Genomic DNA, 26,290 nt, shown 5'->3' with positions numbered 1-26,290 from the left:
AGGTTATGTCATGGTAAATTTCTAACAGATAACAAATGCTGTTTTTCCTGTAGATACGATAATATTTAATGTAGAGCATGTAGGTAAACTAACAGGTTGCATCAGTGATGGTGGAGGCGGACTGGGCCATTGTGGAGAGCCCGTATGCTGATTGGCTGTCTGTCCTCTTCTGCTCTTCCCCCTCAGACGTGGCCCCTCCCTCCACTAGAGATACAGAGGGCTGGCTGTTGGAGCGAGAGAAGCGAGAGAATAGGATGCCTCCAATGCCCTTTCCAATGCTGGCTGCTCCTAAAGGGAGAGACGGTGAAAAGGTGGATAGACAGATGTGAGCCGGGTGCTATGGGGTTTGAAAATATAAAAAGGTTAGCAATTACCGTACGCATAATAAACAAACGGCAATAACAGAAAAGCACATAAGGAGACATCAAATATAGTCCAGTTGCTTAAGTCTTTGTTTTACATCTCTAAACATCTCTATTCTAGGCTGGCACAAATTTACAGCAGATACAGCATACAAACTATTAGTATGTGACACCCTGTGATGATATTGTGCTGTACACAAAACAACCCTGGACACACCCCCTGTTAGACACAGGTGTTCATCTAATAGTTGGTGAACTTTGTTGCATGATCTCAGAGAGATCTCAGGTTGTAACTGTGTCATCTAGTCAAATACATTATTTCAGCTACACTACAGAGTGAGCACAATCTTTAGAAAGAGATGTCATTCTCTCTACCACCCACTGTCTGCATCAGTGACTATCCATGGGGAGTCATAACACATCAATGGCAATTGCATCATTTCAGCATGAACAAAAAAAGGAAAGAAAAAAAGAAAAGAAAAAAGGCCTAGACTACATTTTTGTTGGGCACTAGCCCCTTTTATGTCCAGCTTTGAGGGTTTGCAAACACAAACATTGTGTTAAGACAAACATTGAATGCCATTAAAAATGAATGGCCAGCTTTGTGTTTGTGTAAACCCAAACATTGAATGTCTTACTTGAGCATGTTCTAAGCATCTAGTAACACTTTGGATGAAGACAGCATTCCATGAGTTACCCAGCAGTTGTCTCTGTGTGCATGATCAACTCTAGATATTGGATATTAGAATGGTGACTGCAGAGCTTTACCCAGTATGCTGGCCTTGCCCAGGCTGGTGATAGACTCTCCATAGTGCCTTCGGGGAAGGACAGGGGATGTGCTGGGGCTGGGGATGCTTTCTGTGTCTGATGCTGTGTCTTTTACTGGGTTTAAGAAGACAGGCCGGATGTCATCATATGGTGTTGGGGTGGTGGCACTAAACCTGATGGAGAAAGCACAAAATATTTAACACCTATAGCAATTTACTGGCATAATCTTCGACACAGCTCAGCTCATCTTAAAAATAAATAAATTATGGCTTAATGATGACATACAGTATGAAAATCATTTCAAAATAACTATGAGATTGTAAGTGGATCTTTGACAATACTACAATTTTGACAGATTTTTTTTTAGATATAGAGAGAGACATTTATTACAGCCATGTGAAAATCATAGATGAGTATGTATGTAATGCATGATTTTGTTTAATAGGTGATGAATTGTTTGTAAACCTTGTTAACTGTATTGTTTTTAACTGTCTGATGTGTCTGTATAGAGTCACTACCCCTGGGACTTCTTAGATTGCATCATATAATAACTGTGTTACAAAAAGAAACAATCACCAGCCAGGCGATTTTAGTATCAAATGCAACGCAATACTTTTGTTTTATTTTTAAAATCTTCCTGGCGAGGGACCGCAGAGTTAGCTAAATAGCTCTGGCGTAATACTTCTGTTGTGCATGGCACCTGTTAAATAAAGAAAAATAAATAGAAAAAGGTCAAACACTTCACAGTGAGTTTTGTGTGACGAGGGCTCACACTGGCCTATGCAATATGTCATTTTACATAGGCTGGAGTGCAGATTTATCAGCGCCAAGAGAGCGAGGTCAGTACATTAACTGAAAAGTGTTGTCTGATTTCCATGACCTTGAAAGAGATTGAAGTTCTTACCAGTGTATTTGGACAGGTGAAATGTTGCTGTAATGCTTGAGAATGAGGGGCTCCAGTCTGTAGGCCTGCAAGATGAAACACAATCACAATATAAATAATGTCCAGGTTTGCTTTGATAATGTTTGTTACATTTAAGCATTACATTCACACACCAACGACAGCGGAAACTATGCAAGGCCAGGTTCAACATCTTGCTCAATGACACTTTTACACCAAGACAGGAGGAGCGGGGATCGAACCGGGAACCTTCAGGTTCTTAAATGGCCGCTCTACCACATTAGCCAGGAGGAGTTAGTTGGAATAAGTCATATACACTACTGTATTTAGTAGGATTTAGTAGGAGCATTCAGTTTAGTAGTAAGAGGCACTCTTAGTAGTAAGAGTTTCCAGATTTCTTTGTAGTGAATTGCAACACTAGCTAGTAAGCTCAGTAGAGGGAAAAAAAGAATAAAAGGAAGGGTGAAGTAAAAACACGCTGTGTGGGCTAAGTCAGCAATGGAAAAGAAAACAAACAGAAAGTCTGCTATAGTAACCCTGAGCAATAGTGCACTGTTGCGTAGGCACAGGCAGGGTTAGCCAAGGAGACTGACCACAGGGTCCGTGGGATGGAAGACATTGAAGAGCCTGCTGCAGATGGAGGTAGGCAGTATGTGGTCCTGGTGACAGCTTGTCCCTGGGCGGATCCCTCTCAGGGCCAAGAACACTGCCAGAGGTGAACCCATACAGAAGAAGTTCTCCACCTGACACACACACACACACACACACACACACACACACACACACGCACAGTAAGACAAGAGTAAAAATAAAACGCAATGTAAAACTTAAAAACAAAATCAATGGATGGGCAAAGGAAAGAGGCAAACAGAAGAGATGTGTTCTGTGGAAATCATTAAGAAACATCTAAAACAGAAGTCTCTGGTACTGACTCAACCAACTCTTAGAGTAGACAGAAATAGCACTGAAATTCAATCCTGCAATTCTGTTTGTATGGGACGCTTTCTAACTTTTTCCAAACTCGCCCTCTAACGTCTATGGCTTCAGCAACATCAATTCAGATGACTCACTATGCCACAAGTCTATATTTATCCTTCTGGAAGAAAGTGGCATTGTAGGAATTCACACACCTTGATGCGACTGCGCAAGCTGTACCTTAAATTTGAGGGGTGGACGTGTTGATGGTTTAGTGGCCTCCAAGCCAAGAAGTTGATCTTCCAATTCTCGTAACCTGTGAGAAAGAGAAACCAAGAGCGTTACAGTGTGAACACAATATTAATGACATCCTATTATAGTTTTAGTTCACTAACGTCTTTGTTGAGGCTATTCCTTTTGCAGCCACAAGAACAACAAATCATCATTACAGCATTCAGCCCATTTTATCCATCATGGCACAGTTACTTACATATCAACACTTACAGGACTTCAGAGTCGCCTCATCTACAAAATAATTATTTCCCCAAGGTCCACCAATCCTCAGATACAGTTTGGTGCTCTGATACAGTTTGTGTTCCATCAGTTTAAGTGGGGACTTTGAGAAGCACACAAATCGTAATTTTCAAGCCACCGAATACACTGAGAAATAGGTTCAGTGACATCTGCATTAGTTATTTTACTAACAGCACTGGAGAATATGGTTTGATTCCATAATACCTGTAATGGAAAACAAATCCTTGAGTTATGCTTCTCTGCTTCCGTCTTTTGCCTTACATTAAGTATGTTAACCCTTTTTAACCCAGTTTGGGCAGGAACCCCTTTTAGTGTTTTACTTTTAAACATTATGTTATAATTTAGCTATCGAAAAATAGCAGATCTACAAGCTCATAGCGCGCCACCAAGGGCGCGCTACGAGCTTATTTTTGAAAATTTGTGAAAATATTTATGGCTAAGCGGCTCAGACTCTAGCATGCCGTCCGTTCACCCAACTGCCCTCACCTGATCCTTGTGAGGCGGAGCTGCTCCAGCAGGTGCTTCTCCTGGTAGGAGATCCAGGGCAGGTCCAGCTCCTCCTCCATGGCGTGATGCTCCTGCAGGCAGAAGCGCACCGGGTCCCAGCCCGTCATGATGTCGAAGGTGATGACGCAGCCCAGGGAATGGGAGACGATGGACACCTTGCCACCCTTCTCCTCGAACTCGGGGTTCCGGGAGCAGAAGAGGGAGTAGAGTCGGTTCAGCTCTGACGTCAGGCCCTTGGTGATCTACAACAGAGAAGTGAACGGGCTTTTAGAAGCAGAAAGGAACACTGAGACAGATTGAAGGAGGATGTTTTGGAGGGACTATTTCTATGGGAACATATTGTGCTGTGTGTGTGTGTGTGTGTGTGTGTGTGTGTGTGTGTGTGTACCTCATCCCGGTAAAGGGGGCTGGTGTAATACATGATGTCCATGGCACTGCTGTTAAGAAGGTCTCTCAGTCCTCTCACTTTGTCTGGAGTGATGGAGTCTACGGTATCTACAAGCACATACCCATGTTCCCAAAACATTCCATGTTATGAATTCAATGTTACATTGTCGTCTATTCGTTAATCTGCAAGTTCCAAACTATTTTGGCACTTTAAGATGTTCTTAGATGCTTTTTAAAAGCATTTGGAGTGCAGAAGTGCAGTTTTAAACTAACTAACTTCTACTTCCACTGTACATAATTACAGGACTATATGCCTATATCTACTATCTAGGCAAATTTTAGGACAATTATAGAGTCAGTGAGAAACATCAAACTGCCTGCAGCTCCAAAAACAAAACCTGACCTAAATATCCCAGGCTTTCACATGTGGCCTTGTAAATGATACAATGGAACAATGTCAGCTCTGCTCATTCAGCAATATCCCAACGAGGGCAGGACACACGTCCGGCATGTGTGTTGTTGACGCGCCCAGACTTGACTGCAACTATGGATTATTTTCTTAGCGATGTTTCTATCAATCACTTTTTCAAGTAATCAATGATAATTCTATTAATTACTTTTTCAAGTAAGAGGTAGGGGTTAAATTCAAAGACTATTAAAAATGGGACCCAATGCCTCACTGTTTGGCAGTTAGTCCCTGCGACATACCAACTAGTATCATGTCCAGTGGGTGTAGTTGCACATCAAGACGCCTCACGCTACAGAAACAGGAGACCTATCAGGCCACAGGCTCAGTAAGGTGACTTAAACAAATAATTAATAAATATATTCAATAGATTGTATAAATCAATGAAAATGATTAACCAAGCATCATTATTTAAAATGTTGGACTACATAAAGAAACAGGCATGGGCTCATGTAGGGGCCAGATCCCTGGTTGAGGAACAGCACCCTATAGTGCACACATACTAACCGCCATCCAGAGCCAGGTTGTAGCACCACTCCACAGGCAGGAACTAGTGCACACATACTAACCGCCATCCAGAGCCAGTTTGGAGCGCCACTCCACAGGCAGGAACTCCACATGCTCCTCATTGTGCTCAGAGTAGTGCTTCTCTTCCATCTTCCTAACCGCCTCCCTCAGCCTGACACGCACACATGCAGTAGACACGCACACGCACACACACACACACACACACACACACACACACACACACCAATTCTATTAAAATATTCATAGTTGGCTTCATAGACAGCACTATCTAATATAAATCAATGTATTTTGTTTACACTTTACACACTCTTTTCTATAGTAATATTTTGGATTCATGTTAATGTGGGTTTGCAGACATTTACCACTTAAACCCACAGCACAGTCAAGTACACTTGACCTTTGGCTCTGCACTGGCTCTGCACGTGACTAGGGATACTAGGGTTCAAGTGGTTAATGTAAAAGAAATCACAAAAACATTTGGCAGACCCTCTGTAGTACCTGAAGAGGATGCCCTAGGCGCCCTGGACACCCTGTTTAAAGCCCTAACCACACCAAAGGGTCAAGACGGTTTTAGTGTTGTCCCTGCGGCGTGATATGTCTTGTTGCACGTTGACCCAAGTGATTGAAGGCATGGAATTCAATGGCCCAAACCACACCAAAGGTTCAAGACGGTTTTAGCGTTAACTCCTTGCAACCGTTTGGACCCAAGGAGTTGCATGGTGACCCTTTGGTGTGGTTAGGGCTTAAGACCCCAAATGTAAATCCTAAATGCAAAATAATCAAGTCCCAATGAAAACTTCAAACGTCTTTAATTAAAATGTTATTTCTACTTATACAAGAAAGTACCGACTACTATGGCACACCATTATAGGCAAAATAAGGCATTGCCTGTTGATGAGATGAAAACCAATAATATACTGTTGGTCTCACACTTTATGTTGGAGGTAGACCTTCATCTGGTGCTTTCCGTGTTCAGAAAAACAGTTTTACTATTCTATGGCGCTCATTGTTTTGTCTCACAGTAACATAGCTAGATCTCTATGGTATCTGTAGTGCACCATAATGACTACCTGGTCCCGAGTGCTTCATCTCTCTACAATCCCCCCGCTACAGGTCAACTAGAGAGCATAATGTACTGCATGTTTGCTCTCTCTAATGACTCTCAGGCAGAGAGGGTCCATTTACTGCTCATGGATGCAGCATCCTACTCAAAACAGTCCACACAAATTAGGATGCTATGCTTCAACTACCGGTAGTCCTTTGTATACAATGTAGGGCAGCGTTTCACTTCCAGGATACACCAAATATACAAGCCGGAGAGGAAAGTGGCAGCTGTTGACAGGGGCAAATGGAGAGTGAAATTGGCCTTTAAGTGAACTAGTCTGCAAATGGGATACAGGCTAATGCAGGCTTTGACAAGACATACTATGCATGTCTAATGTTACATAAACACAAACACTGCCTCCTTTTACAGATATCTTTCCCAATGACTGTAAAGATTTCTATTTCTATATCATTAATGGAACCGTTGTCATCTTTCAGAGAAACGTAACACCCCAAGCTGATTTCTAAGTCACATTGTTATGAATAAGACTTCTTAGGTTGAGGTGAAGAGACTGCAGACCTCTGGTGGAGAATAACACGTCCCATATCTTGACTATCAGCGTGAAATTATGATTTCTTGGCATCATGGCACAGATCAATTTCACTGCAGTGCAGCCTTGATGCTTCTGATGTGGAGTGTAGCTTTCCAGTTTCCAGTGCTTTAATTTTACAGCAACCAAAAGCCTTCCATGTTGTCTCTCTAAGACAACATAAGACTACTGATTCTACAGAGATTGACCTGGAAACCACTTGCAGAACAGTTCACTGTGTTTTTCTTGTCAATCCTGGGAGCGGTGTTTGCTTTATGACAGAAAGAACAACTAGTAATATCCACATGATCTACTATGGAATGGTTCTCACACGTTCGTTTCAGCTAAGGATGAACTGCCTTCCTTCCTCCTTTAAACGCCCAGGGAACTCTGTTACATGCACTGCATTACTACACAAGCGGAAGAAACAACCATAAACAGAACGCATGTATGGACTATGAAGTGGGCCGCCAAATCTTTGTGAGATAGTATGTCTTTTGGTTTGTTTTTACATCAACCACTTGAAGCCTAGCATCCCTATTCTGAGGGAAATATTAGCCAAAAATAGCAGATCTACATGCTCACAACGCAGCCCTATTTCGGCAAAGTAGTTTGGTGTAGAAGGAAAAAAGAGCAGACCAAGCACAGAGCCAAAGGTCACGTTTAAATGTCTGGAAATACACATTAACATGAATCCAACATATTAATATATAAGATAATGTGTAAACAAACAAACAAACAGATAAACATTCAACACTGATGAAAGTGCTGTCAACAAGCTAAAAGGTTTAATGCAATTTGGGGGGTGGGGGTCCCTGATTCATCTCTCTCTCAGCTAAGGGGTCAAAAGAAATTTTAAAACATTGAAGACGCCCTGGTTTAAGGGATAGAGGCTGGCGTAGTGGAAGCTTTGAATGGTGCTCCAGACAAAAGTAGGTGAGAGACATAGAAGGGAACAATAGGTCAGAGAGTTCCGAAGAATGAGCAGGAAAGAACCAGGTTTGGGGCGGGTTGGTGTGTGCTAGACATGGCCCTGGACGATATTTCCTTTTGTGACTGAAGGAGGGCTGTTCTCTGTAATCCACAGGGAATGGTGAGTAAGCTTAGTGTCAAAAGCTGGCCTGACTTGGTATACTTTGCCTGCTTAGCTGGTCTAATCCCCTGGAAAAGTTGCTTACCTTGTAACACAGAATAACAAGGCTTTACCCTGTATGCTTTGTGCTGCTACTACTATGCAAATTACAGTGTCCAGTCAGTGACCATTGATCATCTACACCGGTCAATGTGGAATGCAGTGCCGGCCCAGTGTTCTAACATCGGCATAGACTCCATATTTAGGCATGCCTGACAAATAACTCCATATATGGGCATAAAAGGGACACAGATATAATATCTGGGTAGGGCATTCATTACCAACTTGCATTGTTCCAAGTAGGCCAGTGCCCAACGGCCACCGATCTAGTAGAAATAATAACTATTACTATAATAGGTATCATTAGCAATTGCATTACTAGGAAACCTGTGGACTCCTCAGTCCTCACAGTAAACAGGTGAATTATCTCCTATTGAAAGAGTTTGTCAAAAACATTAAACCCTATTTTTAAGATAGCAGGGGAGGACAAAAGACAAAAGCGAGGCATGGACGGAAGGAAGGAATGAGTGGGAGGGGAGGAGAACAAAAGGCAACGGGGGTGCAGCTGGAATGATTGTATTCTGAAAATGTCATGGGAGGAATGCTTGAATTGATTGACGTCATAAAGATGCTGGTTGGAGCAGGTGGGGGCATCACTTAATATTCAAACACATTACAAAATTGTGTCGACACAAGGACACATTTAACATTCGTAGTGTACTGGTGATTACCTGTATGTGTCAAATAGTATCTAATTTCTTAAGTTCCATAAATAGCTTCAGAAAGTCATTTGTGATACAAATGTTATCAGTCAGTCAGTCATTGGTAGAACCAGTCAGAAGGACTACATCCAACAAACTGTAAATTAATGGCAAACAGTGTAGGATGAAGAAACTAGAAAAACACATTTTGGGGAGGCAGTTATTGTACATTACTAGAGGTTCATGCACCTTTGGCATGCTCACATCCAACTTTTTTTTTTAAAAGAACTCTGCTTCCCATCATGCCTTGCACTGTCGCGCGTGTCACGTGATCGGTCGTAGCCAATCGGAAGAAGGAAACACAGGAGCCAAGTACCTGTTCGTGGGCCATTGCTAAAGGCTGTTTATTTTAATGTAGGTGGCATCCGCGGCATTTAACAGAGAGCAGACATTCTGGGATCATTTTGGATGTTATGCTGCGTCAAGGTTACAATGTTAACGCTTCTGAAGCTAAATAGATGTTATTAGATGTACAGAGTGACTAATGGCGGCTTTCAGAAATGGAAGCAGGCGCGATGCTAGTGGGAGGGGGTACTATTGGCTAAATTAAAGTAAATAAAATAATGCAAGCACCTTGAAGATGGTGAAAGGAGTCTATGTTGGTGCCAGAGGACAGATTAATGTCGCACGAGGGGCGTGGAGTGAGTGCCATCGTGTGTGGAGATAAAACTGGTAGAATGCGGAAGCCAGTGACCAGAAAGTCCAGTAGGGAACGGCAGTTTCTCCTTCGTCGCGGTCTACGACTTTGCGATCAGAACTGGCGCACATTTTTGTCAAAGATGGTGGCACATTCCATGCTCAGTATGGGGGTAATAAGATAGTACTGAGATTTGTGTGCATGTGCTGAGTCATTAAGGGAGAGGTGGATTACCACAGCCACAGATACAATCATATACAGATAGAGAAAAGAAGAAAGTGCAATGCATGAGAGATCAAAATATATATTAGAGAGAAACTGTTACGGCCGCAGACCTATAGGTATGTCCTTGCCTGCGTGGTGCGCACAGTGCGCGTCCCTTTGCCTAACCCCTCCCTGCATGTAGCTCCGCCAGCGCAGCCATTGGTGGGGAGCATTACCGCCGCTCCGCTGTTGGTCGCCCGCTCCGCACCTCGCTCCTCCAACCCGCATCTCACCTGCGCCCACCTGACGGCATAAAGGCGTTCTGAAGCCTTCACTCCCGGCCGCTGTCCAAACAGCCAGTCTCCAGAGTGGAGCAGGCTAGAGGCAGCGCGCCCTCCGTGCAGCGAGAGAACGCACGGAGTAATCTTATGGAACCATCGCATAGCAAGAGTTGCTATGCGTGAGGTTATTGTGTCACCAGTAGTATTTATATGTTCTGAGCACCAGGCCACGGAAGCCTGCTTTTTGTACAGTTTGTTAGATTAGAGTAGGCAATGGTAGGGCACTGTTGTCACTTTATTTTCGGTTGTTAGGTTAGTGTGTCTAAAACTCAAGAGGTTAGTTTTAGTATGCTTTTGATTATTTCCCTTAGTTGCTCCGTGTGTCATCCCTGTTTGAAAATGTATAGTAATTCATATTGAATACATACCTGTAAATATATATATTGTTTCATCATATTTTGTATGCCACTGAAATAAGCAATAAAACAACTTTGGCATTTTACCACCTTGCCTTCTTAACCGTCCTAGACTCGGTGAGTCGTAACAGAAACCGACAGAGGAATTGAGAGTGAAAAAGAAAATTGTCATTACAGGCTTAGCGCTCAGGTCATGAGTTTATCATGTGTTCCTGTATAGCCTATCAATCAGTAGCACACTAATACGTTATAGTTACATTCCTTAGAAAGTCCATTTTTAGTGTGGTTGTAATGGCCTAGAATGATCGTATGTGGTCCAGGTGTAAACATGCTGGTAAAATGGCAGGGCAATCATGCTATAGTATATTATACTATGTAATGTACGATCATAAATCAATAATAGATTATTTATTTTTTAAGAAAAATTACAAAACCCTTTTTTTCACAATCCCTTTAATGCTGGAGGACAAATGTATACCCTTACTAAGTTGAAACAGAAGTACGTATGTCAGCTGCGACTGTGACAAAAGGTTGAATGAAGTGGGGGACTGTAGACTCACATGCCAGTGTTCTTGATGATGCGACCTTGGTCCATCTTCTGCCCAATGCCGTGTACCACAAAGACAATGTGTGTTGTCTGAGGGGGTCTGTCCTCCAGGGAGGCCTCCTCCACGTAGCCTCGATGCAGCCGTGTTCCACTGCTGGAGGCTGGGGGACCATTGTGAGAAGGAAAACTTAAGACCTCTACTTCAAGATGGTTATGTCTTTGGTGATACAATCCATTTTTAGATATATTGTATACAGAGACCGATGACTAGTATCCCACTACCAGAATCAGAATAGGGCCGACTTGGTGTCTGTTTGCTAGGACCGGCACTCCACTTGCCTCCCAACTTCCTCCAGACTATTCATAAGTACTCTGCCTTGGGACTAAACTTATTATCCCGCCCTCAATGTCTTCACATATTGTACAGTTAATATAAAACGTTCAGGGCAGGCACATTATTCAGGCATATTTCAGCCACCTCTTTTGCCCATTAGGACCACTCTACGCAACGTCATCAAACAGCAACCTATGGTAACATCATTCTATAGGCCACAGGTTTCTGTGTTACACTTTTTTCCCATTGGTGCTAGAGCTCGACCATCCAGGGTACAGGCTTTAGTTTAGACATAATATTGGTCCGACTGTCATTAGACCGACAACCTACCTCAAACCCTAACCTAACCCTAACCGAAAGCACGGAGCAGCGCATGTTCGACCGTTGTTTCTGCATGCCGGTCCTTTGATGTGTCTAATCTGCATGTGCATCCCATAGATCTCTGGAACGTAACATTTATTCAGACAACATGTAAACCGCAAACAATATTAGGCTGACCCCAAAGGGGTCAGTACGACTCAGTAGCTGAGACTACAACTGTAGGCCTCCTCCCGTGTGGCTGAGATTGCAGAAGAGTAGCAGCCCTGCTGTGCCTAGAGGGCTGAACACATGGCCACATGTCTCTTGTCACTAAAGTCATGTGCTGCATGCCAAAGCATCAGGGGCCAATGGGATTTGCTACTGTCTGGATGGCAGTAAGGAGATTTGTTTGTCAGGGAAGATTGAGATAACCAAAGCCAGATTCTCCTTGTAATCTGGGAGCTATGGGAGAGCGAAAATAGGCTGCAGCAGATTGTAGAGAGATACAGAGTAATCCATTTTATATAGAAAGATTAATTCAACTCAGACCTAAGTTGTCAAATTGTAAATGCAGTCTTTTCTATACGTTTTGTTTGAGCCAGGCTTAAAATGCCAGATGGGCAGTAGGCTGCAGTGGATTCTTGTGAGTAAATTCTCACTTCATCCTATCGCTGAAAACGATAACATTGAATTTGCACAGATATAAGTGCAACTACACCTTATGACTAATCAAACATGCTATATTCATCACCTAATCTCAGACTCGTATCATATAGTTTACTCTGGGAGGGTGCTCTTTGCCGAGAATGGTGATAGTTGCAATTGACTGACCTTTGGAAAAGCCCAGTTTCTGAGTGACCGTGCGTGCAATTTTGGAAGTGGTGGCATCGCTGTAGAGATAGACCTCATCCACACTGTGCCAGTCGATATGGGTCCGACTCAGCTTCAGACTGTGGACAGCTGCGGGGGAGGGGAGAACAGATTGGTAAATGGAGATAAGAGATGGATGTTTCAGGGAATAGGTGAGGGAGCTAGTTAAGGAGTGATCACACCGAGATGCGTCATTACAGGCGCAGACGCTTCAAAAACACCATGGCAAAACACTGCATTAGTCAAAACAGCATTGAGCGCCTGTGGAGCAGGCGTGCATGCGTAACCGGGTGATGAAATAACAAATCACGGTGACAAAATTGATTAAAGTTTTGAGTATAATATAAACATTCTGTCTGCAATAGCAATTGTCCCACCATTCCTACCTAGGGTTGTTTGACAAATAACTTACATCATTTAATAACTTTATACCGGTACAAAAAGAGAAAGAAAGAAAAAAAACTAAAGAAAAAACATGAATACTGGATTTGTTATTTTGACTATTTTTTTTAATGTTTGAAAAGATATTAAACTTCGATTATGCAAAAAGAAAAGCTGAAAAAAAGCGATTATCTCAAATAATTGTGATTAGGCGATTACCGGTATATCATTTTGTGACAGGGCTAGTCTGCATTAGTCATTGTCCCACCGTTTCTACCACATACCGACATCAAAACAGGAAGGAATGGAGCGATTCCATGCCACATAGCACAGAAAAGTTCACGATATTTGAACCTTTATGTGCGTCTATAAGCTGCCACTAAAAAAGTGTTGCTAGCAATGCGTCTCTGTGTGATCGTTCCTTTAACAAATGAGGCCATGTGAAAGTAGAGAGAAAGAACACATTAAAAAACTGTAAACGTAAACTATATATAATTCTGAATCAAATACAACATAGTGAAATCTTAACATCTATCTAGCCTGGGGACGCTCGATCAAATACAGATGGGAGCATTGATCTGCATTGATCATCATCAGAAATAAAACACATCACACGGTAACATCACATCAGCATATTTCAGCTCTTGCTTGTCCATCATTGCTTGGGCATTGTCAGTGTAGAAGCATGGCACAGTATTTTGTAGTGCCAGAGGGATGCAGCAGTTCAAAGGATTTAATCTATAAAAAAATTAAACTAAAAAATAAATCCAAAATACAGAAAAAAGCAGGCAAGCTCACAATGCGTTACAACATAATGTTGCCTATTTTTGTGCGATACCGTGGCGTATAGGGCTTAAGTGGTTAATAACATTAATGGATTTAGTCAAATCGATATATTCAAATGTATTTGCATTGATTCATATTATATACATTTTCTTTTTTGTTATTATAAGAAGGTGTTTCAAGATTATTTGATTATCTGATAAAGTAATCGATAAAATAATCGCTAATAAATTAATTAGTAAATAGTTGCAGACCTAGTGCATGGCACTAGCGCAGTACTTTGAGATGTAGTGCTAGTGCCACATTAAACTAGTTAAACATGTAAATTGCCTGATGGGACTCAGCAACAAGGGCAAATAAGAGCAGAGGTATGGCTGGAGAGGAGACACTATTTCATACTAAAAGAAAAAGAAAAACATAATAAATGAAAGTGGTTGACTTGAGAGGATCTCTTGTCCCCGTAGCTTGTCCTCACTGTCCCTCGCAGGACAGTACAATAGGTGACCAGGAGCCTTTGACATCGAGTACGGTTCCTTGTACTGTTCTGAATCAATCAGGGGATAACATGAAAAAACTAAAGCACGGTGAGGGGGGGGGGGGGGGGGGGATCTTTGTGTTAGCTTGAAGCTTTGGGAAATATTGTAGAAAGAAAAATAATAAAATGTAGATAAAAAAAAATCTATTTTGTGCATGCGAAATACTGGTCGAAATAATTTGTGACCATCACTGACCAACAAAACTATGTCACCTACCTCACCAGATACTACCTCTCAGACCACGTATCATTTTAAAAAAAGTATAATTTTAATATTAACTATCAGGCAGTGGACACCCCTTCTAATTTATGTTTCTAATTGTAATTAGTACCCTTAGTTCCTGTGAATTGAATGCTTAATGCTAATGACATTCTTGACAATTGTGTGCTTTGTTTTGGCAGAAGGCTGTTTCCAGTCACAGAATGACAATCTCCCTGTGGGCTTGGGCGATCCCTTCAATAAAATCTGAAATCTGTGCCCTTCACTCCCCCGTACAGAGATGGAATTGGTTTGGTATTAATTGGAACTCCAAAGGCGATACAGGCTTAAACGCCCAAAATCAATTGTCAGACTTTAATGATCTTCAGCCGATTATCATTCACTGGACTAAAGGGGAATTAAATATATTGCCTTTCACACATGCATTGTAACCTGGATGTTATCCAGACATTAACCGGTGGGGTTATATCTGAATGCAAATGCACGACTCGGATCTGAGATGCAACAGACTTTACGCTGCCACCATAGGTGAGAATTAACAGCTCATACCTGATGAAGGTCTGAACGACCGAAACGTTGCTCAATAAAATGCTGTAAGTTCACGGGATTCCATTTTTTTCTACTTCTCGATAATTAACACCATCAATTAGAAATGGTATCCACTGACTTTTGGTCATATAGTGTTAAATGATACAGATGTGCATCCTTCTACCGCTCTTATTTCCTTTGATCATGTCAAGATTACATCTAAATGCAACAGCTTGTGCAGATATCCTTGCAAATAACTTTGAATGCTGGGGACATCTCCACATTTGGAATGATTTAGGATCAAAATGCTACATTTGGTCAGAGAAAATACAGAAAACACGACAATGCCATTCCGACAGCCATTACACTGGAGAAACCTGCGGGGAAAGATTCCTCACACGTCACACATTTCTCATTTATCACTGCAGTTTCTCAACCGGAAAACCGGTTGAGAACAAAATTTGTCACATGCTTATAAACATCATCTACCACCACACAGCACACATTGGTACTATTCTATACCAGTAGCAGCAGGGGGGTGGCTTCGGAGGAGAAGAAAAGCACCTCTCACCACTCAGTTTGGGATGAGTCTCAATCAGTATTAAAGTGGCCTCCTTTCCTCACCTACCCTCCTTCATGCACATATCGCATACACATGAAGACAGGAGATGGGAAACGACAGCAGTCATACAACACCACGGTAACACCTGTCCACTTTGTTGTCTTGTGAGGAAAATGGATGATCATGAAAATGGATGATCAAACAAAGCCACTTCAAACTGATGAGCTATGCCCATTGTTGAGAGTCCACTGTAAAACAGGTCGTCTTTAAAACATATAACATATTTAAGTTAGGTGTATGTTGGGGGTTGTTCTTGAAGCTTATCCAGTTGGCCAAACATATGAATAATGAATGTTGAGTTGAAGGTTGGTGGAACATGTATCCAATAAGATGGAGTGATGCCAAGGGGGCTGTACAGTACAAAAACACTTCCCATTTTACAGTGCAAGGAAGCGGTGGAGAGCTGTTAGAGGAAGTGAAGAGTGGACAGGAGGGAAATGGATCAAAAGAAATGTGTGATTCGATCTGGCAGTAAAAGACGCAGGCATCTCTCTCTCTAACACTCCGGCCCTGGCCTAAGAACAACAGAGGGGCATACGTACAGGCAGGGGAGATATGAAGAGAGAGAGAGAAAGAGTCTGGCAGAGAGAAAGGGAGGCACAAAGTGGAGGAAGTACAGTATGGGAGTGGGAAGGGATATGAGATGTGAGGAGTTGGCAAAACCAAGGTGAAATGGGGAAGTGGAATAGGGGAGATAGAACAAGGCTGAGGAGAACAGGGGATTTATCACTAGGACGTTACCCATTATTTACAAATGCGCTGAGCTGAAACTGGCTATTGTTAGGGCTACTGCTGAGACTTCTTGTGGGGTTTTTTCTTTTTTTTTCTCGAAAAGACCTATCAAATACTGTTTTCCACATAAATGTCAGATTGGATGAAGTACAGTAGTACACTAATGTCAGTGGCACCTAATAGACATTTTCAGTTTCAATTTTAAAGAAAGAATGGCGCATAGAATGTATGAGAATCACCCCAAAATGTATCTTGTACATGCTTGTGCAGGAGTCTGTTGTTGATGCTAGGTCAATGGGCCTCTGTAACCACGCTCTGACCATTTTGATGAGGTCTAGCGCACCCAGAACTGGGACAGTTGCTAGACCTCAAAGATGCCGATTCTACACGGCGCAACGTGTCAGGGTGCAACAGGGGCTACAAAGGCTTCTCTGTTTTGCTCACCGCCTCCGTTTGCCTCTCAACAGAGAGCTTTGTTCACTGCTCACAGAGAAGGAGCTGTTGATAACGGTTCATTAAAGACACGGTCAAACTGCGAAACAAGGGAAGAATGGACAGACAAAGAAGGCGGGCTGGGGTTGGAGAGAATAAGATGGGTAAAATAGGGAGACTTTTAGGAGAACCAGATTATTTAGCTCAGATCAATTTATTTGAGGTGTGTTTAAGGGTTTAGAAGTGATTGACTTCCCCTCACCATACATGTCCTTGAAGAGACATGTCATGCTGTTTTTTGTGTGTGCCGGTTGCAATAATAGCAGCAACAGTAAGCCACAGCACAGAGGGAGTATTTCAAGCAGCTAGGCCCAGTTTGGCGACAATGGTATGGGGTAGTGGTCTAGATCCAGATCTAACAGAACCACGTCTCACTGGGCCCAGGTCTACTTCTAAATGGATTGTGCTAGGTATGAGCCACAGGAAGAGGATCTAGTTCCACGCAGAGCTAAAATCTACAGGGAGAAAAGGCTGTGCGCAGATCTAATATACTGCAGCAACAGTACAATAGCAAAAGAAAATAAATGTTGGCGTTTTACAGTACCTTGACAGCGTTTGCGCTTGTGACATGTTGTTCTAGCACTCGTCTGATATCCACTCCATTTGAACAGAAAGGGGAGGTAGAAAGGGGGCAGGTGGGAGAGAACTAACAACCAATAGACAGTGAGTATAATGGGAATGCCTGTGGCGTCAGTCACAGAGGCTACCAATGTCATCACTTTGGACAGAGCCATCGATCAAGTAGCGCTGCTATCGGGTAACTCAAGGTCTTGGACACTGAGAACGTCCAGCAACATGGACAAAAGGTGGTGGCTTTAGATAATTAGAACAGGATGCTGTTACAGATAATGTTAAGACAAGGCCTTAATTTTAGTCTAGCATTAAGATGAAGATGAAGTAAGACACCCAAAATGCAACGCTACTTGAAATATGTCAGTGATGAAATATGCAGATGATGACTGAGGTAGCGTCTGGATTATACTTATTGCATTTCCTAATACTGCCTTTAATTTGTGGAACATTAGGTAAATGTATAAATACTTTACTTAAAGTAGGGTATGTGATACTGATAATACTTAAGGCAATAACAAAAAAGGCTTATTAAATTAAAAGAAACAAACATTTTAATTTATGAATAGATAAACAAGCTTCCAGGAATGAGAGTCAGTTACTGGAAACTACAAACCACTTTAAAATGCAGGAAAGCTATCAAAGTAGCAAGAATACAATACATACTGGTGTGACAATTTCAAGACCTGTAAAAAAGAATAGCTAACTCAATAGTATGTGTAAATTCTTAAATAATTTCTTTGTTGTATACAGGGCAGGCCAGAGTACAAATGAGAAAGGTGCGCTCCTCACAGTCCAGTATGTTAATTAACTATGGTATTTGTTTTAAAATCCTTACTTGGAAATTATATTTGACTAATGACGCTAGAGAAGATCCTGTGCAGATTTGCAATACTGACTGAACACGTTTCAGAAGTACATTTTTCATGAATTCAGGCCAGGGTGAAATATCTAAATAGGCAGATGTCACATACTATAATACTATAGTACCATGTCTTGCATTGACAAAATTTACCATGTTCTATTTTAATTATAAACTGTAGACTGAACATTTTTCAAAACATGCATTGTCAGACTCAGACAGTATATGATTGGGGAACTGGGGCCTGGCATTTGACAATCAAATTAAAAGAAACCTCACTCCGAATGAGTACAGCTCAAAATGACCGATTGATTCCCTCAAGGATTGCATCGACATCAGACATGCAAATGTCAGCAGTGGCACGAAGCAGACAAGGAGATGCTGAGAGCAGTGTTGGTAAGTAATAAGTATGCCTACAGTGGAAACATCGATGAGATCCCTCTTGGGTGGAAGAACACACAGTCGGTTGAACCGAGCCATAAACAAGCTTAACCCTGACAGCCAGGCCATCAACTATCTGCAATACCCAATTTAACTCAGGGGTAAAAATGTACCCATTATCTAAGTTAGCAAAATCCTCATTACTATGTCCCATCATTTGGATAACAGAGAAACGGTCACTCATCAGTGTGGAAGCCTCTAGCTATCTTGCAGTGTATTTCTAGCACCGTTTCTGGTTTAACCTACAGTCTATACTGGTGTGGTCGTCCTGAAGTCAGATCAAGCCAGTTGAACCATGATCAATGGAGTCATGTTCCCATTAGCAATCAGAGTTGGAGCCTGATTTATGGGGCTTGTGAAACATCGTTCTCATCAACAGCGATACCAGGTTCCACAATAAATGTGCTGTGTCAGATAAATATGAAGTTGTATATTACTCGAGTGTAGCAATACTGAAAGAATAAATAACCAGTTTGGCTTGCCATATCTGTCACAGGATTGGAGGTGAGCCCTGGTTAACTCCATTCCCCCCATCTGCTGCCGTGTTGCATGCCATACAGTATGTGACAGATGACAATGTGCCTGCCTGCTTGGCCACAGGGTGCTGCAGTGTTTTGCCCTCACGAAACGCAACACACGCCTCAGGGTCACGCTGCTCTCGGCAGCAAAATGTTACATGCAAAGTCTCATGCTGCTTCGGGTGCACCATAGATAGATTCAGATTCTCACATTCAGGATCAGGAATGAATGCACATGCATATAGATGTAGCCACAGTGTTTTATGTTCCATAGAGATTCTTTGGCCTTCAGAGAATTAAAATGTGCTCTGATTATTCAATTGTTGTAATTACATGTGCAATAATTACATTCACTAATATTCCAATTAGAGAGACTACAAAGACTACAATTTATTTAGTGACAGTTTGCACGCACGCACGTGTGTGTGTGTGTGTGTGTGTGTGTGTGTGTGTGTGTGTGTGTGTGTGTGTGTGCACAAGTGTAACACTGTTCAATCTCACACTACATGTTTGTCACTAAACAAAGGCCTTTGAGCGAACAGTTAACAATGCTGGAATACAAAGAGGGGACATTTCCACTTCTGCTCAAAGAGAATGGCCAGTAAAACACTGTGAAAGCTTCTCAACCAACATCTTTGGCGATGGTTGGCATTTCTCTAAAATTGTAGCAGTTGGTCTTCAAAGGAACTAGCAAACAATAATAATTGGGGGCAAATATAGGTGGACATTTTCTGATGAGGAACTTAGTTAGAAGACACCATCACAAGTCCAAATGTAAAAGCCAAAATGTCCAAGTGCTGGTGAAGACACACCTACAGTATAAAGACCAATTAACATTTCAAGTTAGAACGAAACAGCTGTGAAAGTTGATGTTGATGCTAATACATGGAGGGTGAAATACCTACTAGAATACAACGATCACTAATACTTAAACTGGTGTTATTTCTCATGTAAGGAAAAATCTGTATACAATATAATGGCAGTATTTGTCTTTAGTGCCTTGACCGTCACTCCTTCCTTGCGTTTTCCAGAATCTTTAACAGTCTGAAAATAAGTAATCTTGGATCGTCAGGAGACAGGCTATGCTAGTGCTCATCTCCCCCAAGAATTTCCTCCATTACGGTGATGTTATACCCGCATAATGCATAGCATGCCTGGCCTGCCATATGCCTTCTGCCTCATTAAGCTTTTAGATCTAAAGTGGCTGCTGAGGCATATAGAGGGGAGAGGAAGGAAAGCCAGAGAGAGCGACAGAGAGGAACAGAGAGAAAGACATAGGGGGGGGGGGGGGGTTACTTCAGTATTGCAGAAGTGCGGTTTGATATATCATCCATTTGATGTCGATGGACGTGATATAACTCAACGTACTCTATAAGTCAAGTGTCTTCGCTCTTCACAAGATATGCTGCACTGACTAATGTTACTCTGTCGGTTCATGTACCATTACCAAGAATCACTAAATATATAAATACAGAATTGTACCAATATTTCAGCCTTGTATTTGCCTTAATTACATCAGTTCTGTTAAGATGAATGACAATGTTGTAGCAGCAGGTGCGCCTGAGCATTATGCTGACTTGGTGAACGGGCAGGCCAAGGTTTAATTTAGCACCCATGATTTTACAGTGTAGAGTCGTGGACAAGGACAAGTGTTGTTGATTATTTGGAGATGGCCTTTTATGAAAATGTGACGCAGCCCACAGACCATTGGCATGACTTTGCAACATATTTCAAATGCTCTGCAGGCCAAGCATATTTCCTGTAGTGTGTGACTCAGTGTTTGTGTCTGCATATGTGTGCCTCACGCCTTTACAATCTGTGTGTGTGCGCTCTCTTAAAAAATAAAATGGTGCTGACCTCTCCATCTGACTGCAGTGCTCATGTGATCCGGTGTGAGGGAGGTGTCTCTGCCCCAAGGGAGAGCAGCTGTGAGTACATAACATGAAGGGCCATAATGCAGGAGCGACTGGCCAACCTACTGAAGCCGGTCTACTCTGCTCTGCTCTTGGCTTCATTTAAAAAGGCATTAAGGGTACTGCACTCAAAATACATGTGATGTTTTTAATTATACCATATAATTAACAGCTTTATCAACAATGTGCATAATTATCTAATGAAACGAACAAAAACGTTACAAATTTGAAAAGAAAAAATATAAAGTTTATATATAAACTAGAAAAATGTGCTCCCAGGAGTGCAAATCCCTGCCAGGCCGTGTTGCTTACCCATGGCATGCACATTTTGGAATGCAGTCAGACAATCAAATGGGAGACTGCAGGTAGGCTTATCCAGAACTCAGGGTATAGGCACAATTTAAAAACAGCCTGTTATTTATTTAATTTAAGGGTGGGTTATTCAAATGTGGGACTTTGCAGGCATCATACTATTATACTGTATATGACAGATGCATCTACACACGCACACCTTCTAATTTACCTTCCCTTTGGCACTTTTATGTTCCTCACTCAAACATTTACTTTCTCTTGCCATCATGTAGGCAAAGTCTTCTTTAACACACCAATCTCTACAGTATGTCTATCGTACATATCTGCCTCATTTTCACAAACTCACACATGAATCACTAAAGAAGGCCTTCTCAAGAGGCTGCAAATATAACTACTTTCAGAAGACTGCTGACTGCTTCTTCTTTTACATTTGAAGGGCTACAATCAGCTACACTGTGCCAGAATCAACCCTGCTACACAAAGACTTACAGTGCCACACCCTTTTTTGTGAGGCGGACAATGAAATGTGCACACGCACAATACAAATACTTGCTGCATTAATTTCCTGTTACAATGAATGTATCGTCGCAAGTTATTTCCACAACGTTTTTTCATTCTCAAGCAGGTTGACCAAGGACTCTATAACAATGACATTGCTTTATTTCAACTCACTGGACTACATTACATACAGCAGAATCCTGAGTGTCCATTTAACGGAGTACAAAATGGATCTGTTAGGGAACACTTGACACACGTTGATATTCCTAAATTTTCAGTCCATATATGCTTCCTTAAGGAGAGGCTACCTGGCTGGATTACTAATATCGGTAATCCATGTTAGTTAATCCACTAACATGGATTGGCAAGAAATTGTTGTATGAAAGAGAATTAGCATCTGCATTCACTGCAATGCTTCCTCCATTCATTTTTAAATCAAGTCAAACTGTAACAAAGTTAAAGTGTGACTAAAGTGAAACAATTTATATTCTTCTTATATAAAGAGCAGGTATTTTATAGTTTAACTGTATTAAATAATTGACATCAGGTAGTTTTCTGCTATACAGTCTAGCAATTAACCAATTAGTAATATGATTCTTATTACTCAAGCCCCTGTCTCCCATGGCTCTTACCTTCTTTGCTATCAACAGTTTTAGCAACCACGTCAGACTCAAAGGTGTCTTGCATTTGTTGCCCACGGAAACGGCTCAGATGCTCCAGCTCGATGAGGTCACTCTCCTCCTCATCCAATGGGAGCCAGGTGCCATCGATGAACCACTGCCCCCTCATCACTGGAATACTGTCCTGCTCTGTAGAACAGAGAATAGGCAGACAAGAGGAACAATCAGGCAACCAGGCTATTAAATGAACAGCAAATATTTAGGACTTATTGCATGATAAACAAGTGAAATTAGATTTAATGATAAAGAAATTAGCAGTCCAAATTAGAACTGGAACACTATCAAATTGCTGCTTCACCTCCCAATGTATGAATGGACCATTGTAAAGTGCTTTGAATAAGCATGTAGTGCATAGAAAAGCCCTATAAAAATGCAATCCATTATAATTGGCTAAAATTGAAAAGCTGGAGAGACCCCTGTTACTGAACAAACACTCAAATGTTTTGAGCCAAGTTTTGAGCCAAGAATATCACTTACCCTAGCTTTCATGTACATAGACAATCATTTATCAATGTACCGGTATGTTACGTTGCCGAATGACGTCTGGTCAGAGAAGATGGGGCCTCAGATAAGTGAGTGTTTACTATTAACGGTTACACATTACTGCTATAGTAGTAATACAAGTCAAGTATTGACTCAAGAGAAAGTTCTACCTTTACATCTACCTGTATATAGCTACTTGACCAGAAACACAAACCAGTAAAATAATTGTTTGTCTTATCATTTGGTATTACTTTCAAAAACAGCTCAGTCCCATCATGATAGATCCCCTAGGGAGGTCGAAATCTCCAAGACACTAAATCTATAGTAAACAGCATGATCAGTGCCCCTTTCATTTTGGCTGCTTTTTCTTGGAAATCTCTGTGAATTAGTTAGCATCATGTCTCAGCTGAGCTCAATAGAATTAATGGCCAGACTGGGTCGATGTTTAGAAGAGGGGCCAGTGGGCCATTTTTTACAAATTACTAATTCATACATGTACTGTAGACATCTTCAAAAACCAGTATGAATAATGTAGTGCTAGCCAAGATGCAGTATTCTACATCAAATGCATACCACGGTGGCCCAGTAGTTATTTGACTGTCCGATAACAGAAAAGTCTATTACAATTTAGGTATTCATACAAAGTGAAATATATGAGTGTGAGCCATGAACTATGGTCAACCAATAGGGTGAGTGCTGTACTAAAAGTGACTAGGATGACAAGTAGACAAATTTTGCATTTCGTCTGACTCTACATCTGAGCCATGTGTCCAGATTAAGTGTTACCTGAGCAAGACGAACACTGCCCTGAACTCATTGTAAACCACTCTGGATAAAAGCAACAGTGAAAAGGTAGTAAGGTACAAAAGTTAAATGTTATTCAATATTCATGGCATGTCCTACATTATGGACACAGTCAGGTGCAGTGACTGATGTTAGAGTGAATTAATGGATACATGAGTGAGTGAGTGTGTTTGTAATCTCTAGCTATGCTGTGGAGCCATCTCATTGGTGAAAACATGTACACTGCTGGAATTAGACTGGGAGATTATAGAAACGATTCTGTCAACATCTGCCATAAACTGGCAGTTGGCAATAGGAGCTTTTTGATACTTACGATTCCAATAAACAGGATAGCATTCGCTTTCTCTGACATCCACCTCGTACAGCCCTCCCCTTACACACACACGGTCTACATCGATTTTGATTCCATCAAGGTCTCTCTCTTCTGAAGAGACAGCCGATGATGAGTCCAGGGACCCACCACGACTACCATGCCCACTACTAGTTCTCGTCTCCACAGGCACCGATTCAGTTCTCTCCAAACCATTAAGGCCTTTTCTTTCCGTTCCATTTGCATGCTCTTCCTCTCCACTACATGCGTCCGAGTCTGCTGCAGTACCTGGATGCTTGGCAATGATGGGGTTGAGCTCACAGAATTTACGAAACATGAGCTCAATTTTCAGGGAGTCGTGTCCGACAAAGGGCTTCCACGTTTTCTTGTCCTCTTTGTAAAACCACCGCACTTCCTCAGCACCGAGTTCTGTGACCACTTCATTATAGCGGTTTCTTGAACCAGCGGACCTCGTCCTCTTTCTGCTCTCGAACAGCGGGCCGGAGTTATTCCCGTCGTCTGGGCTGTAGTCCAGAGGACCGGTGGTGTCGTCGAGGTAGGTTGCACTCCGGCTGTGACACCCTGACGTGTACGCCTCGTCCAGGCCGAGCATCAACCCGTTGGGAGGGGTGCTGTGTCGGCCATGGAGTAAGGGCAGGTGCCCGTCCAGTCCCGACTGGACGGAGGGCATCCCTGCCTGCATAGTCTCTCCCATGGCCTTTTCGTAACAGAACAAGAACCCATCGTGGTTCCTCAAGTCCCAGTCCTTGTTGTTGTTGCTGCTGACCGTGACCGACGAACCCCTGTTGTTGTCAGAGCTTATGACGGAGGCGTCGTTTGAGAAACTGCTGCTCATATCTATTTGAGCATGAATCTGATCTGCGACCCAAATGTTCTTCTATCACCTGAGCCAAGCAAGCCCCGTGTGGCTACCTACCGTACTGATCTACGCAGCGTCAGAAGCCCGTCATGCTAGCCTGGCCAGCCAGGGCTCGAATCAATACACAGAACCAGTTCCACAGAATCCACACAGGGCACGCTCCCCTCTCCTCGCGACGCATACATGTGCAATAGCTTTATGTTAGCAAGTTAGCCGCCGACGCTACGTTTGGGTGGCAACAATTAATTCATTGAAAACCGTTCTTGCTAACGGCTACGGTTAGCCTTGGCTAAAGACCCTGGCGTTCCAGCCACCAGGAAACCTGTGCGTGCTTCGGTACTGCGGCTCTCCTCCACCTGATGACAACAACACGGCAACAGTACTGACACCTCGCAGCGGTCATGGAGCGAGCTGGATAAAGGTCGTGCTAGTTTCCATTCCCTCCTCTCTCCTGTCCTGTCCTGGTACAACCTCTATTCCGTTAGTTCCGTGTCTACACGGCTTGCCGGAGAGGAGACGATAGCAGAAGAGTGTGAGTGTGTGTGCATCATTTGACAGCTGACGCACAAGATCACAGGATTCCCCCGTGAGCGCGCACGTAGAAACTACCAGAGCATCATGACGCAAGGAAGGCGCGTCCCCGCAGCCACTGACGGTCGTCAAATGCATTGTTCATGTTATGTCACTAGATGGAGACAAATACTGATTATTAATGTGACCAGGACAGGGGCTGGCTTGGCTTCAATACCGGTTTAGACTTCGTCGTATGCCAGTGTGTAAGTTTCACTCGACTAGAATAGCAGATCTTCAAGCTCTGGCGCGTATCGGTGCATGGCTGCATGCTACGCGAGAGTATAAGGTGGTGAACTTGTAGAAGGGCTATTTTTGGCACTGGATAGTGGATACCGTCGTACGACTAAGTATAAACCAGCCAGGCAGAGGCGGAAAGTTCTTATAACGGCAGGGGGTTCAAGCACCTCCCCCCCCCCCCCCCCCCAGCGGTGGAAAAAAAACGAGTTTTGTTTTTTCGAACAAAAGCCACCTTATTAGCATTTGAATGCGGCATGCGCGGCAGCCCAACACCTATCTTGTAACCCCTCGTAAAGGTATGTCACTTGTGACTACGTGTATGACAACATGACCACTGGGGAGGGGACATTTCAGTGAACAGTCAGTGGGTGCATAATTTACTGCAGTGCATATAGATATATTTTGCCAAAATGCAGTGGGTTCAGTCGCGCC

At 42.5% G+C, this 26,290-nt stretch overlaps 1 protein-coding gene across 2 annotated transcripts in view; it reads right to left on the bottom strand.

Moving 5' to 3' along the window:
* Nucleotides 1–25,587, bottom strand: part of ddhd1a (DDHD domain containing 1a) — a 31,209-nt gene extending 5,622 nt beyond the window's left edge. The window contains exons 1-13 of one of the 2 annotated variants that reach the window (XM_080784780.1): nt 24,172–25,587; nt 22,524–22,700; nt 17,322–17,423; nt 12,446–12,574; nt 10,994–11,141; nt 5,410–5,519; nt 4,376–4,482; nt 3,967–4,229; nt 3,187–3,262; nt 2,625–2,774; nt 2,035–2,099; nt 1,131–1,303; nt 94–288 (exon numbers count right to left, since the gene is read on the bottom strand). In XM_080784780.1, coding sequence (XP_080640906.1) covers nt 94–288; nt 1,131–1,303; nt 2,035–2,099; nt 2,625–2,774; nt 3,187–3,262; nt 3,967–4,229; nt 4,376–4,482; nt 5,410–5,519; nt 10,994–11,141; nt 12,446–12,574; nt 17,322–17,423; nt 22,524–22,700; nt 24,172–25,024 — 2,548 coding nt within the window. In that variant the 5' untranslated portion in view covers nt 25,025–25,587. The remainder of the gene's footprint in view (nt 1–93; nt 289–1,130; nt 1,304–2,034; nt 2,100–2,624; nt 2,775–3,186; nt 3,263–3,966; nt 4,230–4,375; nt 4,483–5,409; nt 5,520–10,993; nt 11,142–12,445; nt 12,575–17,321; nt 17,424–22,523; nt 22,701–24,171) is intronic. The other variant, XM_080784781.1, reaches the window with a different exon arrangement.
* Nucleotides 25,588–26,290: the final 703 nt, after the last annotated feature.

This window comes from Protomyctophum bolini (genome assembly GCF_963924005.1).
Source record: "Protomyctophum bolini genome assembly, chromosome: 15".
Classification (NCBI taxonomy): Eukaryota; Metazoa; Chordata; class Actinopteri; order Myctophiformes; family Myctophidae; genus Protomyctophum; species Protomyctophum bolini.
Note: the sequence above shows the minus strand (reverse complement) of the source record. Positions and strands in the feature narration are given on the sequence as shown.